Source organism: Nyctereutes procyonoides, unplaced genomic scaffold (genome assembly GCF_905146905.1).
Source record: "Nyctereutes procyonoides isolate TBG_1078 unplaced genomic scaffold, NYPRO_anot_genome, whole genome shotgun sequence".
NCBI lineage: Eukaryota > Metazoa > Chordata > Mammalia > Carnivora > Canidae > Nyctereutes > Nyctereutes procyonoides.
In genome coordinates, this window is record NW_026575051.1 from 67589310 (window position 1) to 67609582 (window position 20273).

General features: G+C 40.0%; 1 protein-coding gene across 3 annotated transcripts in view; it reads left to right on the top strand.

Annotated features, from left to right (window-relative positions):
• The first annotated feature begins 687 nt into the window (after positions 1 to 687).
• The window catches only part of RPF2 (ribosome production factor 2 homolog), a 39820-nt gene continuing 20234 nt past the window's right edge, over positions 688 to 20273 (top strand). Inside the window, exons 1-6 of one of the 3 annotated variants that reach the window (XM_055330561.1) lie at positions 688 to 756; positions 2992 to 3124; positions 4866 to 4903; positions 10675 to 10714; positions 15598 to 15679; positions 16326 to 16402. In XM_055330561.1, coding sequence (XP_055186536.1) covers positions 734 to 756; positions 2992 to 3124; positions 4866 to 4903; positions 10675 to 10714; positions 15598 to 15679; positions 16326 to 16402 — 393 coding nt within the window. In that variant the 5' untranslated portion in view covers positions 688 to 733. Of the gene's footprint in view, positions 757 to 813; positions 1255 to 2991; positions 3125 to 4865; positions 4904 to 10674; positions 10715 to 15597; positions 15680 to 16325; positions 16403 to 20273 lie in introns of those variants that run through there. The other 2 variants (XM_055330563.1, XM_055330564.1) reach the window with 2 other exon arrangements.

A 20273-nucleotide genomic window follows, 5' to 3' on the forward strand; every position in this document is an offset into this window, starting at 1 on the left:
CGGGAATGTAAGATGTTGCAGGCAGAGAACAGTTTGGCAGTTCCTCAAAGTGTCAGACCCAGGGTTACCCTGTGATCCAGCAATTCTACTCCTAGAGAACTGAGATCTCTACACAAAGACTTGTACGTGAATGTTCAAACCAGATTCATAATGGTCAAAAAAAGTGGAAAATAGTCTATTCATAATAGTCAAAAAAGTTCAATAGACTATTGAAAATAGACTATTCATAATAGTCAAAAAAAAAGTTCAAATTCATAATAATCCAAAAAAAAAGGTGGGAAAAACCCCAAACATCCATAAATCTCTTGAAGGAATAAACAAACGTTCGTAGAATGGGGGATGAGGCTCGGCGGCGTTACTCTCTGCACGTCCTTTGCGAGCCCAACTCGGCCTCGCTGAGCTTCCAGTGCGGCCACCAGCGCGCGCTGCGCCTCGACGTCGGCATTCCGAGGGACTCCCCGCAGGAGAACAGCGGGTCCCCGGACACCTCATTCCGCGTAGACGTCTACACACGGGCGCCTGCTGGAAGCGGCTGCGGGCGGCGTCCCCGCGAGCGCCCACTTCCGGCGAGGAGCCCAGACCGAAGTCTGTAACCAAGGGAACGGGGCGGCCCCCGGAAGTGGCGTGCCGCGCAAGTTCCGGTTCCGCCCGTTCCGGGGCGCTGGCCTATCAGGCGTGGCCGCGCGGCGCACGCGCGCCCCTCCCCTCCCGCCGGGTCCGCGTGGCCGTAGCCATGGACGCTCTGGACCGAGTCGTGTGAGTGCGCTGGGGGCCCTCTCGGGGGTCGTTGGGGAGCGGGACTCCCGCGGGGGGAAGGAGGGCGGAAGCCTCCGCTCCGCCGGGCTGCCCCTCGCTCCTCCCGCTCTTTGGCAGTTGGGCCTGCGGCGGGCCGATGGGTGCCCTCGCCGGGGGCCCGAGAGCGCGGAGGCCCCGGGCGGCAGCCCCGGCGGTAGCGCCCGGATGGTGGCCGCTTCCCTCCCGGCCGGCTGGAGACGCCCTGGCTTCCCGAGCGCTGTGAGGACGTGAGCGGCCGCGCGAGTGGCGTCCTGCCCGAGGCCTCGGGAGCCGACCGGCGGAGGGGACGCTCCGGGTCCGGCGCGGGCGTCAGGTGACTTTGGGCCCGAGGTCCCCCGCCCCAGCCCTGGCGGACGTGGAGCCCTGATCGTGCTTCGTGGAGCCGCGAGAATTCCTGGCGGGCAGTAGAGCCTTCGCTGCGCCGCACGCAGGACAGGGCGCGAGCTTGTTCTTTCTCGGGTCGGTGTTTGTTTTCCGCGCGTTCAGAAAATATGTATCGATCTATCTCCTACATCGTCCCGCTGCTGCGTCTTGGGAGACGCCTGGGTTGAGACCCCATCAAAACGACAGATTCTTCTTTTGGTCATTAACTCAGAGGTTTTTGCGCATCTTTTCTGTGTCTGATTGGGGGACAAGCAGCTGATCAAATACATGTGATTTGCATTAGCCGCTGGCCAGGGACAAGTGACAGCTCACACGGACTATAGAGCATAGAGCCCTTTTTTCTTTTTAGTATGGACATACTAAACATTTCGTGATTTAACACACCTGTGTCTTCATCAAACAGTAGATGATTGGAAGCTTTATATTGCTTGACGCTTTATCTGGAGGAGAATCTTTTTTTTTTTTTTTTAAGGTTTTATTTATTTACTCATGAGTGACACAGAGCCAGAGACACAGGCAGAGGGAGAAGCAGGCTCCATGCAGGGAGCCCCATGTGGGACTCCTGGGTCACGCCCTGGGCCTAAGGCGGGCGCTAAACCACTGAGCCACCCAAGGGATCCCCCTCTGGGTGGTAAATTAAGTATGTGTATATTCTGTTTTTCTTTTCCTGCCCAAAGTGTCCACAGGACTGAAAGGTTGGAGGGTCATAGTTCCCTAAGAGAGGAGGAACTCTTTCAGTAGATGGGAGAGAACTGTTGGAAAAGCAAGATACACGGTGGAAGCAGAAGTGAAGCCCTTTTTCTGAAAACAGAAATGTATAAAAACATTCTATTCCTGCTGTCCCGTCATAAAAATCAGGATAATGAATTTGTTGTCCCTTCATATTTTGCAGAGTGATTTGTCTAGATGAGTTTTCATATCTAGCTCATTTTGAAGATCGGCCTACTTGTGAATAGTGTGACCTTGGCCAAATTACCTCCCTGGCCTCAGTTGCCTCATCTGTGAAATGAAAATAAGTTTACCTGTGTCATGGGATCTTGGTGAAGATAAGCACTAAGAGTGGCTCTATAAAATGATGAGTCATCATTATCCCCCCCTTTGGTGGCAATAATATTTGACTTTTTTGCCTGTGATGTTGGAGTGGGATATTGTATACTTCCTGGTAAGGATTGTGGTCTTAAAACGGGACGGAAGATAGGCAGTTAGTAGCCTCTCTGTGTTTAGTGACTGCTCACAGATCGCTCTTTGGTGTGCAAGACTGCAGAAAAAATAATGCAGTAAAAATAGCCACAGTATTCATTAAATCTTTAAAAACATTTTTTTCTTTTTTTTTTTTTTAAGATTTATTTATTTTTTCATAGAGAGAGAGAGAGAGAGGCAGAGACAGGCAGAGACACAGGCAGAGGGAGAAGCAGGCTCCCTGCAGGGAGCTGGAGGTGGATCATGCCCTGGGCCCAAGGCAGGTGCTAAACAGCTGAGCCACCTGGGCTGCCCACATTTTTCTTTTTTAAGTTTAGAAAAAAGCAGTAATAAGAATTGCTGGGGATATAAAAAAAGGAAAGCCTTTTTTAAAAAACCAAAAGCTAATAAAATTAACACTTAATAGTAACAACTAAAAACCCTCTACTAATATCTCCCTGAAAAGTGAGATTTTGTTTAATGGTAGAATCCTAACTGATAAATGTTATGTAATATTTGTTGATTTTTAAGAATTTGCACCTTAGCCAAGTTGTGGTTTTGTACCATGAGGATAATGTTTTAAGTTATTTTTTTTTGTTTTAAGTTATTATAAATTGTGATTTTTCTGAACAGAAAGCCCAAAACGAAAAGAGCAAAGAGATTCCTTGAGAAGAGAGAACCGAAACTCAGTGAAAATATTAAAAATGCAATGTTGATTAAAGGGGGAAATGCGAATTCAGTGGTGACACAAGTACTTAGAGATGTGGTATGTATATGTATACACTTATTTTTTTAATTTTCAAAAAAGATTTTATTTATTCATGAGAGACACACAGAGAGAGAGAGAGAGGCAGAGACACAGGCAGAGGGAGAAGCAGGCTCCATGCAGGGAGCCCAACGTGGGACTTGATCCCGGAACTCCAGGATCATGCCCTGGGCTGAAGGCAGGCACTAAACCGCTGAGCCACCCCGACTTCCCATGATCAGCCCTTTTAATCAGTTTGACCAGAGAAAACTGAGAGCAAACGTAGGAAACTGATTCAGCCATTGCTGTTATTGAGATCATGAGTATCTGGAGTGTGGTAGTGCCAGTGAAAATGAGAGATGATCGGAGAGACTGGATGTTGAGGGTAGAAGAGTGTGGCCATGGTGTCTGGATTGAATTCTTGAGTGGCAATCCCAATTCGAGAGTATACCAGGTGGAGCAGGTTTAGAGAGAGAAGTGATAATGTTCAGTTCAGGTCCTATAATTATAAGTGATGAAGATAAAAGTTTTATGTTTTTTTCTACCTCCATAGCCTGATTTTTAGCCCAGTTTGTGGAACATGGTAGATGCTCAACAAATGTTTAATCAGTGATCAAAAGGCACAGTCTATGGAGTCACCTAGTTGGTGGTTGAATATTTAGGCCTTGAATACAACAGGTTCTTTGAGTGAAATTAAGTAATTGAATAGATTTTTATACTTGACTAAACTCAAAAAGCTTGTTAAACACTATAGTTTGGATATATGAATGTCTAATACATGCTCATCCTTTGTGTCCGTGTCATTGTGTTGGTAGGATTCTGGCCCTGTATTTAAGTAAGCCTTGGGAACAGAACAATATTACAGGTTATTGCAGTAGTTAACATTCATATTGATGATTCTTGAGTTGTCACTGTGGTAACGTGCATGACACCAAAGCAGGGAACCACTTGGTCAAGAATTATCAAAACTTGTAGTACTGAAGGGACACCTGGCTGACTTGGAAGAGCATTGACTCTTGATCCTGGTGTTGTGAGTTTGAGTCCCACGTTGGCTGTAGAGATGACTAAAACAAATAAACTTAAGAAGTTTTAGTACTTAAAAAGAGCTTTTACTGCTGAATTTCCCTGGTTCATCAATTCTGATTGTTGATGAATGATCATTTTTCTTTTCATTATTTCCCTTATTTACCCCTTTCCCTAATGCAAGGGGATGCCTTAAGTCTTTTTTTATTCCTTACGGTAGAGCAGAACTGACCCTAAAGATAATAAGTGATTATTCATGAATGAGTGGAAAGAAGTAAGAAAAAAATGAAGGTTCAGTGACAGGAATTTTTTAAAGGGCTGTGTTTTAAACTTCAACTAGCGTTCTGATTGTTATTTCTGGGACTCTTTCTCTGGTCTCCAGACGTTACTTCAACTCTTTCAGCCTTTCCTGATAGGATTTATTTTTTATATTTTCTTTCTACCATCAAAGAGTTTGCCTGGAAAGAACGGAATGGGAATTTAAAGAAATGAAAGGAATTATTTGAGTTGTATAGATTTTTGAAAGGACGTAGAAACTTTGAGAAACTCCAGTCTAAGAGGATATTAAGCTTATGTTGCAGGGTTATATAAATGATTAAAAGGGAGCCAAGCAGAAGACATTAGAATAGGACCCTGGGACCAGGTGATCCTGTGTAATGCCTGATACAATGCAATTTTACTTTTACTTCTGCTTTTCTGAATGTAATTTGTTTTGAAAGCTATAAATTATGTCTTACAGTATGCACTGAAAAAACCGTATGGTGTTCTGTATAAAAAGTAAGTACTGACTTATTTTAAGTTATATTGTTCTATTATAAAAGTAACAGTTACCTATGGGAGATTCAGAAAACTATTTTGTTTAAAAAATATGATAGTTCCTTATATATAACTACGAGTATTTTAAAATTTTATTTTGTTCCAGTTTGTGTTTTTATTGTATTAAATATGATTACATAGTTAGAATCTTAATACATATATATTATTTTGAAATGATTATGGCCTTCCAGAAAAGTGGACAGAAATTAGTAGAGTTCTCATGACCTTCACGCACTTAATGTTTCATCTTGTGTAACCATAGTTATCAAAAGAAATTAACATTGGTATAATAATTTACTTGATTTGGTTTGCACCAGTTTTTCCAGTAATATCCTTTTTCTCTTCCAGGATCCTACACTGCACTTAATTGTCATGTCTCCTTGCTCTCCCATTTGTGACAGTTCCTTAGTCTTTCCTTTTTTGATGACTTTGACAGTTTTGATGAATGCTTGTTAATTATTTTGTAAAATATCCCTCAATTTGATTTGTCTTAAATTTCTCATGAATAGATTGAGCCTTATGCATTTTTGTCAAGAATACCAGAAAAGTGATGTGCTTTTCTCAGTAAATCATACCAGGGAGCACAGGATATCTTATGCTGGTAGCATTAACCTTGGTTAAAGTGGTGTCTGCTTGGTTTCTCCACTATACATTAACTATTTTTCCTCTTATAATTAATAAATGTTTGGTGGAAATATTTTGAGACCATGCAAAGACTATGCAAATAATCCTTTCTCTCCACACATTTTTTCTTATTAATTTTAGCATCCATCAATGGATCTTGTCTACAGAGGTGATTGCTCCTGGTGTTCTGATAGTGGTTTTCTATCTTCCTCGTTATATATTTATTAGTTGGAATTTTATGAAGAAAATCTCTCCCTTCTCCTTGTTGAATTACTCATTTATTAGTGTGGATTTACAGATATTTATTCTTTGGAGTTATAGTCCAGCGTTATTATTTTGTTGCTCAAATTCTACATTTGGCCATTGGGATCTCTTTCAGTTCGGCTCCTGTCCTCTTTCAATATGCTCCTTGTATTTGAGTACTTCCTTTCTGGTGCCACAAGATGCTCCAAGCTCATCTTTACTTTTTCTTTGTGGCAACCCTGAAATCAACCCCTTCTCTATGGAGACCTGTTTCTGTATATTGGAAATTGATAATTTAGAAATGAAGATCTGGGCATTAAGTATACTCTGTTGCTATGGGAGTGTCATTGTCCCTAGATGCCTATGCATACACACATCTAAATTTATATTTATCTATATTTGAAAAACTCTGAGTTCATACTGATACTTCCTGAAGAATCATGAGTTCATACTAATACTTCAGTTCCATTCCAATGCCACAGACTTCATTCCAGCCTTTCTTCTTTCCTTGTAACTTTTTTCTTCTGACAGTAAGAAACTTGGCTTTCTTTATTGGTAGTCCATATATATTTATTTATTTGTATCATTCTAGTACATACATAGTTTCAGAATTTCTAGCCCTATAAGAAACAAATTAACAAAAAAAAAAAGAAACAACAAATTAACTGGAGGATAAAATGTGTAAATAGTTCTTTTTAAGTTTAGAGTATCCAGTACAAATACTGTTTTCCAATGTAACATAAGTTAGGTTTTTTCCGCCTTTTTAATGTGTCTGTGTTGTTCCTTTAAAATACTATTAGGGTCATTTATTATAGTTTGAATTCTGTTTTGGGTTTTTCTCCACATCCTGGTTGTTGTTTTTTAAGATTTTATTTATTTATTCATGAGAGACACAGAGGCAGAGACATAGGCAGAGGGAGAAGCAGGCTTCATGCAGGGAGCTCGATGTGGGACTCAATCCCAGGACTCTGAGGTGTCCCTCCTGGTTGTTGTTTTAATTTATGTATGTAAAATTTACTCTGTGGTATACAGTTTTATCGGTTTTGAAAAATGCATTGAACTGTGTCAGCCACTACAGTTCATGATACAGAAACAGTTCCATCATCCTGAAAAATTTTTTTTTAATTTTTATTTATTTATGATAGTCACAGAGAGAGAGAGAGAGAGGCAGAGACATAGGCAGAGGGAGAAGCAGGCTCCATGCACCGGGAGCCCGATGTGGGATTCGATCCCGGGTCTCCAGGATCGCGCCCTGGGCCAAAGGCAGGCGCTAAACCACGGCGCCACCCAGGGATCCCCATCCTGAAAATTTTTTAGTGCAGTGTGCTCTTGTTGTTCTCCTCCTCCCCCTTAACCAGTGAACTGTTTTTCATCCTTACAGTTTTTCCTTTTTCAGAATGTTACATAAATGGAATCATATAGCCTCTGGAGTCTATCTTCTTTCATTAACAAAATGCCCCCAAATTACCTGTGTTGTTGCCATATATTAAATTTTATATTAAGCCTTTTTTATTTATATTGTAAATATTTTCCTATTGATAATTGATCCTTTAGGTATTATTTTCATTGCCAGTATAATGTCTATTAAGTGGTTACACTAAAATTTACTTGTAACTTACCTTAATTTGAGGGAATTTGGGTTTTTCTTTTTTGCTGTTCTTATAATAATGCTTAAATGACCGTTTTTACAGGAATGAGTTTTCCTTTTGAATTAGTTCCTATATGAGATTCTTAGACATAAGATTACTGGGTACAACTTCATGCCCAGTAGAGCATATTAATTATATTACTTTTTGAAAAGATTGTCCTTTGGGCAGAGTGCAATATACAAGTTCCATGGGCCATTACCTCCTTCGGGTTTATATTTTTTATTTATTTATTCATTCATTCATTCATTCATTTATTTATTATTTATTTATTTATGATAGTCATACAGATAGAGAGAGAGAGGCAGAGACATAGGCAGAGGGAGAAGCAGGCTCCATGCACTGGGAGCCTGACGTGGGATTCGATCCCAGGTCTCCAGGATCGCGCCCTGGGCCAAAGGCAGGCGCCAAACCACCGCGCCACCCAGGGATCCCCGGGTTTATATTTTTAAGCTAAGAAGTAAAAATCATACTTTGTTTAATCTGCATTTTCCATGTTTCCAACAGGTTATATTTGCTAATTTGTGAATTATAGTTTGCTATTAATCATAAATGCTGCAATAATTTTTCTTTGTTTGCCTTGCATCATTAAAAATAATAATTTTCTTCTGACTATGAGAGTAATACACATTTCTCTTAATTAGATTAATGTAATAATCACCCATAGCACTATGTACATTCTGACATATTTTTTTCCTGTACATTTTCTTTTCTTTTTTTCATTTGAGTATAGTTGACACACAATGTTACATTATTTTCAAGTGTAAAACCTAGTGATTTGACAAATGTGTACATTATGCTCTATACTCACTACAAGTGTAGCTATCTTCTGTCACTGTTATAATGTTTATGCTGTGTCTTTTATTTCCATGACTTTTTAAAAAAATATTTTGTTTATTCATGAGAGACAGAGAGAGGCAAAGACACAGGCAGAAGGGGAAGCAGGCTCCATGCAGGGAGCCCAATACGGGACTCGATCCCGGGACTCCATTATCACACCTGGGCCAAAGGCAGGTGCTAAACCGCTGAGCCACCCAGGGATCCCCCTATGACTTTTTTTTTTTTTTTAATATTTTATTTATTTATGAGAGATACACAGGGAGAGGCAGAGACAGGACAGGGAGAGGGAGATGCGGGCTCCCTGCTGGGAGCCCGATGCAGGACTCAATCCCAGGACTCTCTGGGATCCTGCCCTGAGCCAAAGGCAGACGCTTAACCACTGAGCCACTCAGGTGTTTCTATTTCCATGACTTATTGATTCCATAACTGGAAGCTGGTATCTCCCACTCCCCTTCATCCCTTTTCACATCTGTACAGATATTTCATGTCTTTACGTTTATTCTTTTTTAAAGACTTATTTATGTTTACATGTGTGCGTTCATGTGAACAAGAGAGAGATGGAGGGAGAGGGGGAAAGAGAATCCTTAAAGCAGATTTCCCTCTGAGCATAGAGCCCGGGGTGGGGCTTGACCCTGGACCCTGAGATAATGACCTGAGCTGAAATCAAGAGTCGGCTGCTCATCTAACTGAGTCACCCAGGAGTCCCATTTTATTCTTTAAACAAAATTGAGATCATGTTATATATAGATTTTGCTTCATAAAAATTATGAACTTTTTTTAATAAAAGATTTTATTTATTTATTCATGAGAGACACACAGAGAGAGAGAGAGAGAGGCAGAGACACAGGCAGAGGGAGAAGCAGGCTCCCTGCAGGGCTCCCCATCCCAGGACTCCAGGATCACGCCCTGAGCCAAAGGCAGACACTCAGCCGCTGAGCCACTCAGCATCCCTGAACTATTTTATAGAAGCTTTGTTTACATGATTGGAAATCAAAAATTCTAAGTGAAAATATAAATACTCTTCTCAGAACAACTACGTCTCAGTTTATCATGTATTTTACCAGAATTTCTTTATGCATATTTAAGCAAAGAAAAAAAATATATTTGTATTTCTTTCCTGTTTACTTGAAAAATAGCGCGTTTTATTCACTGCTTCTTCAGTTCTCCTACTAGGGTTCTTGGTCCAATGCACCATTTATTTCTCTCTTCTGGATTTCTGTGATAGCTTCTTATTAACTCTTTCCAGTCTTGCCATACTACAGTGCATTCTCACACTGTGGACAGAACAGTCCTTTAAGTAGAAAATTTGAGTCTGATCTTTTTTTTTTTTTTAAAGGTGAATTTATTTTATTTAAAGATTTTATTTATTTATTCATAGACACAGAGAGAGAGGCAGAGACACAGACAGAGGGAGAAGCAGGCTCCATGCAGGGAGCCCAATGTGGAACTCGATCCTGGGTCTCCAGGATCACACCCCAGGCTGCAAGCGGCACCAAACCGCTGCACCACCGGGGCTGCCCGAGTCTGATCTTTTTATCACTCCTGCCTGAAACTCTTTAGTGCTTCCTGTAGTGCTTCCTGTTACTCAATATTTACATTCATTACCTTGACCAACAAGGCCCTATATCATCTGGGCCTTGTCTACATCTTTGATCTCACGCCCCACCATTTTCCCTTTGGACACCAAGCTTCAGTGATACTCTCCTTCTTTCCATTTCTTGAATAGTCTAAGCTTGTTTCCATCTCAGGATATTTGCTTATTCTGTTCATTCTTCTTAGAATGTGCTTAGCCTCAAAACTTTTCAACAGCATATTCTTCATCTATCGAGTCTCAGCTCAAATAGTCATTTTCTACTCTTCATAACAGACTACCCTATTTTATTTTTGTCACTACAGTTACTACTTTTTGCAATTTTAATTTTTCCACTAGAATGTAGGCTCCAGGGATCCCTGGGTGGCGCAGCGGTTTGGCGCCTGCCTTTGGCCCGGGGCGCGATCCTGGAGACCCGGGATCGAGTCCACGTCCCTGCATGGAGCCTGCTTCTCCCTCTGCCTGTGTCTCTGCCTCTCTGTCTCTCTCTGTGTGACTATCATGAATAAATAAATAAAATCTTAAAAAAAAATAAAAGTTTAAAAAAAAAAAAAGAATGTAGGCTCCATGAAAGCAAGAATCTTGTTTGTTTTCTAGGATCCTTAGCTCTTATAACAGTGCCTGGTACGTGATAGGTACTAAATACATGTTTGAATGAATGAATATCCCTCCAGTTTCATTTTTGATCATCTGAACATAAAATTATCTTAATATATTACTTAATTGTTATGGGTGAATAGCTTATTAAGATTACTGAAATTAAGGTAACCTTTTAAAAATATTCTTAGGAAAAACATTACAAGACCATTTGAGGATCAGACATCATTGGTGAGTACAACAATCTTTTTGCTTGTTTTTTATTTTAGGGCACATGGAGGGAGGGTAGGACCAGAGGGAAAGGGAAATACAATCTCAAGCACACTCTAAGATGAAGGCAGACCCCAATGCAGGGCTTGATCCCATGACCCTGAGGTCACAACCTAAGCTGAAACCAGGAGTCATTCACTTAACTGTGCCATCCAGGCACCTCAAGAATCTTTCTGATTTAAGAGAGCGTATAAATGATTACTCAAACTAATTACTACTCGTTTGGTATTCCTAATTTGTGATGTTTTGAATTAGAAATCATCCTATATGAGGTAATTTTAATACAAAGTGGAGGAGAAATAAGATATTATTTTGAAATAAGACTTATACTTTCAAAAATATGACTATGATCTTACATTTCACTATGACTAGTATTACTGTTCACTGCTTGGAAATATATTCACAATTTTTAAAAATTGAATTTTATGTGTATAATTAGATTATCAAAAGGAAGCTTGATACAGGTCTTTTTATAAAGCAGGTTTTATTTTTCAAAATCTGACTTCTTTCTTTGGGTATTTTTAGAACAAGGAATGCTGCTTGAACTGTTGCTAACAGTTGTCAGTTGCTTTACTAATTGAATTCCTTTTTGAGTGTATTGGCAACCAAACTAAATGAAAAAAGCTAGTGAATGGAATTAGATAAAAGATAGTGAATGATGGACTTTGGGCATGTGATTTTTTTGCTTCCTTTTAAAGAAAATCTTAAGGGAATAAGTAGGTTAAAATAAATTGAGCTTAAAAAAGTCAGAATGGGAGATGCCTGGCTGGCACAGTCAGTAGAGCATGTGACTCTATTTTATTTTATTTTATTTTATTTTTTATTTTATTTTGAGATACAGAGAGAGAGGCAGAGACAGAGGGAGAAGCAGGCCCTCTGCAGGGAGCCTGATGAGGGACTCCCATCCTGAACCAGAGATCACGCCCTGAGCCAAGGGCAGATGCTCAACCACTAAGCCACCCAGGCGTCCCGAGCATGAGACTCTTGATCTCTGGGTTATGAGTTCAAACCCCACATTGAGCCTAGAGCTTACTTTTAAAAAAAGGAAAGTAAAAGATACTGAAAAAAAAATCGGAATGGAATTATGTTCTCCTAAGGGGAACACCATTACTTATTTGTTTTTCCTTTTAGTGAATTTCTTTTATTTCTTTATTTAAATACTTACTTTAGAGAACGCGTGGGCAGGTACGCACATGTGGGGGAGGAGTGGAGGAAAAGAATCCTCAAGGAGACTCCCTGCTGAGCATACAGAGCCCACCACAGGGCTCCAGCCCTGGATCCTGAGATCATAACCTGAGCTGAAATCAAGATTCAGATGCTCAAACGACTGAGCCACCCAGGCACCCCTGGTTAGTGAATTTAGAAGAAAGAACTTTTGAATAGAATCTTAGTAATTAATTAGAAGGCAAAATTGGACATCTTAATTCTAATGTAGCAACTAACTAATTAAAAATTATAACATTTTAAGAAAAATCAATATTTAGTTTTTGAAAAAAAAATTTTTTTAAATTTTATTTATTTGAGAGAGCACAAGCAGGGAAAGGGGCAGAGGGATAAGCAGACTCCCCACCAAGCAGGGAGCCTAATTTAGGGCCTGACCCCAGGCCCATGACTTGAGCCGAGCCAAAGGCAGATGCTCAACTGACAGAGCAACCCAGGTACCCCAATATTGAGGGGTTGTTTTAAAGATTTTTATTTATTCATTCATGACAGAGGAACAGAGACATAGGCAGAGGGAGAAGCAGGCTCCATGTAGGGAGCCCGATGTGGGACTCGATCCTGGGACTACAGGATTATGCCCTGAGCCAAAGGCAGATGCTCAACCACTGAGCCACCCAGGCGTTCCAATATTCATTTTTTTACAAAATTACTTTCATTGTAGTTTTGAGTTTTCAGTCATTTGTTGAAGAGATTATGAAATTGAAAGTAAGGGCTCTAACCCAAAATTCTGTCTCTCATATACTGCTTATCAAGGGCTTGTTTTGTCTAGGCACCATGATGCTTTTAGTTGAGTGATCACTTTGTAGCAGTGATGTGATGTAGAATTTGTAGCATTCTGCACTTCCTTTTCTTTCTTGTTTTTCTTTTTAAAAGATATTTATTTATTCATGAGAGACACACACACACAGAGGGGGGGGGGGGCGGGCAAAGACATAGGCAGAGAGAGAAGCAGGGAGCCTGATGCGGGACTTGATCCCCAGACCTGGGATCTCACCGTGAGCCAAAGGCAGACGCTCAACCACTGAGCCACCCAGGCATCCCCGTACTTTTTTCTGTTTTTTTTTTTTTGTTTTGTTTTGTTTTGTTTTTTTAAGATTTTATTTATTTATTCATGAGAGGCAGAGAGAGAGGCAGAGACACAGGCAGAGGGAGAAGCAGGCTCCATGCACGGAGCCTGATGCAGGACTTGATCCCTGGACCCTGGGATCATGCCCTGAGCTGAAGGCAGACACTCAACCATTGAGCTGAAGGCAGACACTCAACCATTGAGTACAGGAGTCCACCTGTACTTCTTTTTCAATCCAGTTTTGAGGGCAGCCTGGGTGGCTTAGCGGTTTAGTGCCGCCTTCAGCCCATGTCATGATCCCGGGGTCCTGGGATCGAGTCCCACGTCAGGCTCTCTGCATGGAGCCTGCTTCTCCCTCTGCCTGTGTCTTTGCCTGCCTCTCTCTCTGTGTGTGTGTGTGTCTCTCATGAATAAATAAATAAAATCTTAAAAAAAAATCTAGTTTTGATATTACAGCTTTTCTTACACTTGAAATTGTGTTTTCCTCTCTTTCATCTCCCACTTCCAGAGATAGCAGATATTTCACTGGACATAGAAAATCTCAGATTACTAGAACTCAGAATGGCTGTGGAAACAGTGGTCATGTTGGAAATGTGGTTGAATTCCTCCTCCTGACCATGTATCCCTCCAGTAGCACTTTTTTTTTTTCCAGTAGCACATTTCTTATACTACGATCTTGGAACTGCTTTAGAACAGAGTTGGCAAATTTGTGGGCCAAATCCCTGTTTCTGTGAGATATATAAACTAAGAATAATTTTTATATATATATTTTTAATTTTTATATTTTTAAAGGGTTTCTTTCTTTCTTTTTTGGGGGGGGTTTCTTTATTAAAAAAAGCATGTAAAAGGCTTAAATGTATTTACTACCTGGCCTTTTGCTGATAATTTGACAGTGTTTTCTCTAGTTTGAACAAAAACTGGACTTCTTAGGGAGAACAACAACAGATGAATACTATAGTTATGTGAGCGGTAGCTCATGGATAGCTTTGGGGTGTTAGTGATAGTAAGAGAATGTAAAAAACATTTTTTTAAGAAAGCATTTTCATTTATTTGGACACTTAAAATTTTTTTTTTTTTTAAGTGGGTTCCACACTGGGCAGAGTAGAGCCCAGTGTAGGGCTTGAGCTCCCGACCCTGAGATCAAGACCCAAGCTGAAGTCAGGAGTTGGACATCAACTGACTGAGCCACCCAGGCACCCCTAAGAATCCTTTTTTTTTTTTAATTTATTTTTTTATTTATGATAGTCACAGAGAGAGAGAGAGGCAGAGAGAGACATAGGCAGATGGAGAAGCAGGCCCCATGCACCGGGAGCCCAATGTGGGATTCGATCCTGGGTCTCCAGGATCGCGCCCTGAGCCAAAGGCAGGCGCCAAACCGCTGCGCCACCCAGGGATCCCCAGAATCCTTTTTTGGAATGCCTGCTTTGTACTAGACACAGGATAAGGTACTTGCACATATGACTTTCATGTGGCCCTTGCAGATTTTTGTAGGAAGGTCTTATTGTCTGCGATTGTGTAAATGATAAAACTAATTCCTAGGAAGGTTGACCAGATCTGACAGTAAATGGCAGAGCCAGAATTCTTGGACTTTCTGACTCTACATCCTCTATATCAGGTGGATAGGCAGGTTTGGTAGTTTTTTGCCCCGTTTGCTTCTGCTTAAACACTGGAATGAATGTAAACCAAACTAGGAGTCCACACCCCAGGGAGTCTTGTAACCTGTAAAGAAAACTTGAGGATTATGATCGTTTCATCTAGAGTTAGAGGTTTAGGGGCCCCTGTGTGGCTCAGTCGGTTAAGGTCTGCCTTCAGTTCAGGTCATGATCTCGGGGTCCTGGGATTGAGCCCCATACCGGTCTCTGTGCTCAGTGGGGAGTCTGCTTCTTCCTCCCTGCTCATGTTCCCCCCCACCTTGCTCTCACTTTCTCAAATAAATACATTTTTAAAATCTTTAAAAAAAAAAGTTTTAGGCTTTTTGAACCCTGAAGTGTCCCTATTCATGTGTATTTTAATGCATGGTAAGATGTACCATTGATGATAGCAGTAATGTCTAATGAATAAGGGCGTTTATTCAACAAATGAAATAGTGTGTTAATCCAAACTGCATAGTTGAAAATAGTCTCATTTATTTTATTAACCTAAACTTTCCAGCATATTTTTAGTCTTCAATTTATATATTTTTCTTAGGTACCTCAAATCAGAAAAATTGAAGTAAAAAGCTAGAAATAAAGTCCTTTTCTATTGTTTATTCCTATCTAGTTCATTAAGTATTCAGTACTGTTTTTATTTTTATTTTTTTTAAGATTATTTATTTATTTATTCATAGACACACAGAGAGAGAGAGTCAGAGACACAGGCAGAGGGAGAGAAGCAGGCTCCATGCAGAGAGCTTGACCTGTGACTCGATCCGGGGTCTCCAGGATCACGCCCTGGACTGTAGGTGGCGCTAAACCGCTGAGCCACCGGGGCTGTCCTCATTACTGTTTTTAAAGTTCAGAGGTACAGTTTTTAAAGTTCTTATATTAATGCATTAACTGGAGTTTCTTTGGTTTTTCAGGAATTCTTTTCAAAGAAGTCAGATTGTTCTTTATTTATGTTTGGCTCCCATAATAAGAAGCGGCCAAATAATCTAGTAATAGGTAAATGTCACTTACTTTATAAATACTGTTATTTACAGCTTGTGACTCAGAATAATTGATGGTATTGAGAGTTCAGGAGTAACAAGTGAGTGCTAAGCTAGTTTTTTTAACATTTCTTTGTGAAAATGTTCCCTTTTTTTCTCTTTTTTTTTTTCCTTCTTATGACTTTGAATAAAATTTTTTATCTACCAGACTGCAGGTAAAGAATAGGCATGTAAATACTACTTTACCTAAATTTGCAGAAATTTTCCTAATATAAAACATACGTACCTCTTAAATCAGTGTTAGAGAAAAAAACAAAGTAGTACACCTAGCCATATAAATTAACCCTTCCCTGGTAAGTATTGACACTTGGTCTGGCATAGTCACTGGTGTAAGCAAGTCCCTTTCCATCTGTGGGCCTTTATTTACTCATAAAATAAGGGAGTTTAGTTAAATGATTTTTAAGATTCTTTCAAGGCCAAGACTGCAACAATTTATTCTAGGTAGAATTGAAAGTTTAAGAAAGAGGGAACATATTTGGTGGGGCCTAAGAAGAAAAAAGGAGGCAGATTCTAACATTTTGAACATGCCAGTTTTAACATACCATTAAAGTTGGATGTTTGGGAAAAATAAATGCTTACAAGAAAATGTATTTTCCTTCTAGGTCGTATGTATGATTACCATGTGCTGGATATGATTGAATTAGGTATCGAGAAGTTTGTCTCTCTAAAAGATGTTAAGGTAAGATAGCATAAAAGTAAAAAGCATTTTGTAATATTGCTCTTGGGCAATAGTGACATCTTGTGGTGAAGAGTACTGTTACAGTTCTGTAACTTAAAACTATTTTTATTCTGTGCTCCGAGATTAAAAAAAAAAAAGCGAGTTTCATTTTATCTTTTAAAATAAGGTCCGTTGGGACTCCTGGGTGGCTTAGTGGTTGAGCATCTGCCTTCAGCTTGGGGCATGATCCTGGGGTTCTGGGATCAACTACCACATCGGGCTCCCCACAGGGAACCTGTTTCTTCCTCTGCCTGTGTCTCTGCCTCTCTGTGTGTCTCTCATGAATAAATAAATCTTAAAAAATATATGTATATTTAAAATATATCTATATCTATCTATCTATCTATCTACCTACCTATCTACCTACCTACCTATATATAGAGAGAGAATATAATACATATGGGGATCTCCTGACAGACTTCAGAGTAATTATTAACTCTTGTCTGGGCCCACAGTTTACATGCTATCCTCTCCCTCTGAATTGTCACAGCACCTATTTTATGGAATTTCAGAAATACCAGAGTTTTAAAAGTGAGCCCTGTTTGAAACCTAGGATACTTTAGCTGATCCTACAGTAGTTAGGCTGCTGGCCAGCAGAATGCTAGTTCAGTACTTAGGTTTTGCATCTTTGTGACTCCTTTGTTTGAATGGTATTATAAAATAGAAGGTAGTAAATAGTCTTAGAAAGGCAAGAAAACTGTCCTGATTTTGCTTCTGGGTCCAAACGGGGCTTCTGCTCTCTCAGAATTCTGCTTCTGGCTTCTGTTCCATCAAATCGTTACTTCATTTAGATTTAGGAGGTACCCTGTGTAAGGCTGAAATTACTTTCCCTATTATGTAGATTTGGGGATTAAGCCCCAGAGGAATTCTCTTGGTGACCTGGAGTCATACATGTAGTAAATGGTATAACCAGAGTGTTGAAAGAATACGTATTGAATTTTGTAATGGAAAGTTACATAATTGTTCTTATTTGTGGGTCTTTGAGGGTCATGGTATAGTTGGGAATTGTAAAATATATAATGACTCCTTTTCCTAGGCTCCCCTAAAAAGAGGACTGCCTTCCAAGTTTTCAGTGGGTTTGAGAAAGGCTCTTACCAGTTCCTTACTTAGCGACAGCAGCTTCTTCAGGTACAAGGTAGAACAGTGGCCTGAGATTAGATTTAGAGACAGAATGTTTGGGTTGAAGGTTTGTGCTTGCCATTTAGATGATTTTTTGTGACATGACAAATCAGTTACTTCCTTGACCTTCAATCGCAATCAAGTATTAAATAGGTATATAACAATACCAGGCGCAACTTGGTGGCTTAATCAGTTAAGTGTCCAACTCTTGATTTCTGCTCAGGTCATGATCTCAGGATCGTGAGATCAAGCCTCTTCAGGCTCCATGCTCAGTGGGGAATATGCTTGAGATCCTCTTCCTCTGCCCCTGCTCATACTCTCCCCCTCTCTCAAATAAATAAATAAATCTTTAAAAAAATTAAATAGATATAACAATATCAAATGAGATGATATATGTGAAAATGCTAATCAGTGAAGATGATACTTTGGAAGGTGTTTGGTAAAGTGTGTAAACTGATGCTTTATTATGGTGGGAGCTATCATTTTATTACAGTTTATCTTTAGGGCAATTCATGACTCCTTGGAGATGAGCACTGTATCCCCATTTCACCTTCACTGTTGCTAACTTGGTCACCAGTTAGTGGGGTGTGAGCACTGGCTGATTATGCATGCCAACTCCTCCACTCTTTGCATTTCACTTCCTAAGCAAATAAATACTTCCAATACTGTGTAGCTTCTATATCAGACCACAGAACTATTATTGTCAGATCTTATTCTTAACAAGAGCCATTTAAATTGAATACTAAGTGTTCACTCGTGAAGCATATCCATAACTGTAAAAGTCACTATGCTTACATTGGCAGTTTCTACACAGACTGTTATTTTAAGTTTATTTTTTTATTTTTATTTTTATTTTTTTATTATTTTTTTTTAAGTTTATTTTTTTAAATTCTTACATTCATTCTTATTTATTTATTTAAAGATTTTATTCATTTATTCATGAGAGACCGAGAGAGAGAGAGAGAGAGAGGCGGAGACACAGGCAGAGAAGCAGGCTCCATGCAGGAAGCCTGATGTGGGACTTGATCCCGGGTCTCCAGGATCAGGCCCTGGGCTGAAGGCAGGCACCAAACCTACTGAGCCACCCAGGGATCCCTGATTTTATTTATTTATTTGAGAGAGAGAGACAGGGATAGCAATAGAGATGGTGAGAGACAGCATGAGCAGGTAGGAGAGGGAGAAGCACTCCGCTATGAGCAGGGAGCCTGATATGGGGCTCCATCCCAGAACCCTGGGATCATGGCCTGAGCCGAAGGCAGATGCTTAACCGACTGCGCCACCCAGGTGCCCCTTTACTTATGTATTTATTTGAGAGAGAAAGAGAGAGCATGAGCAGGGGGAAGAGGGAGAGGGAGAAGCAAGCTCCCTGCTGAGCAGGGAGTGGGACACAGGACTCTATCCTAGAATCCTGGGGTCATAACCTGAGCGAGCCGAAGGCAGATGCTCAACCAACTGAGCTGCCCAAGTACCACGCCCCCCCCCCCCCGGACTACTAGTTAGACCTTCACTTGTACCTCTTATTCCATTATAGCCTTCCATTTTTAGTTTGTTTTGGAATTGCATGTTACAGTATCTCTTTTTCACATCTACCTCCTTATTTTCAAGACCTCTCCACCAGTATTTCTTTTTTCACTTGCCTGTTTTTATTGCCAGGCCAAACCTCATCCTCCTATTTACTCTCAAGCAACAGGTGATTCAATTCTACCAGGAAATTGAGTCATTCTAGGAATCTATGTTCTAAGATGTGGCCAAACTTCTAGGGATGGTTATTTTATGTAAAATTAGCCTTAATGAATGAGATGATTAAAATTTAAGGCTAGTTGGTTTTAATTTTATTTTACTTTATTTTATTTTATTTTATTATTTTTATTTATTTTATTTTATTTTATTTTATATTTTATTTTATGATATGATATGATATGATATGATATGATATGATATGATAGGCACACAGTGAGAAAGAGAGAGGCAGAGACATAGGCAGAGGGAGAAGCAGGCTCCATGCACCGGGAGCCCGAAGTGGGATTCGATCCCGGGTCTCCAGGATCGCGCCCTGGGCCAAAGGCAGGCGCTAAACCGCTGCGCCACCCAGGGATCCCCTGGTTTTATTTTAGATAGGATAAGATATATATTGCAGGTGCCTGGGGACATTTTATTTTGGAAGTATGTATATGACTTATTAGAATTATTTCCTTTTTTCTGTTAAAAAAAAAAGCTTAATTCAGGGGCAGTAGGGTGGCATAGTAGGTTAAGCATCTGACCCTTGATTTCATCTTAGACATGATCTCAGGGTTTTCAGATTGAGCCCCACATTGGGCTCCATGCTCAGCGCAGAGTCTGCTTAAGTTTCTCTCTCTCCTCTGCCCTTCACTGTGTATGCTTGCTTGTACTCGCCCTTTCTGTCTCTCAAATAATCTTTTTAAAAAACTTAATTCAGACTGTTAGTTCAAGAATGTCACATAATTACGATGTTTTTAGTTTACTATAGTCATAATACTAATATAGTATTTTGAATTTTTAGTGCCTTCCAGACTATTCAGATAAAGCTCATCTGTTGTAGTTTCTTCTAGTTCTGGGTTTTCACACTGTGAAAAATATTAGTGACCGAAATGTTAAATACTGTTTCATATAACTTGTTCAGTCATATTTTTTTGATGTGTATTCTGGGTCATAGAATGATGCTTATCACTACACATTGTGGTCAGGATGTTTG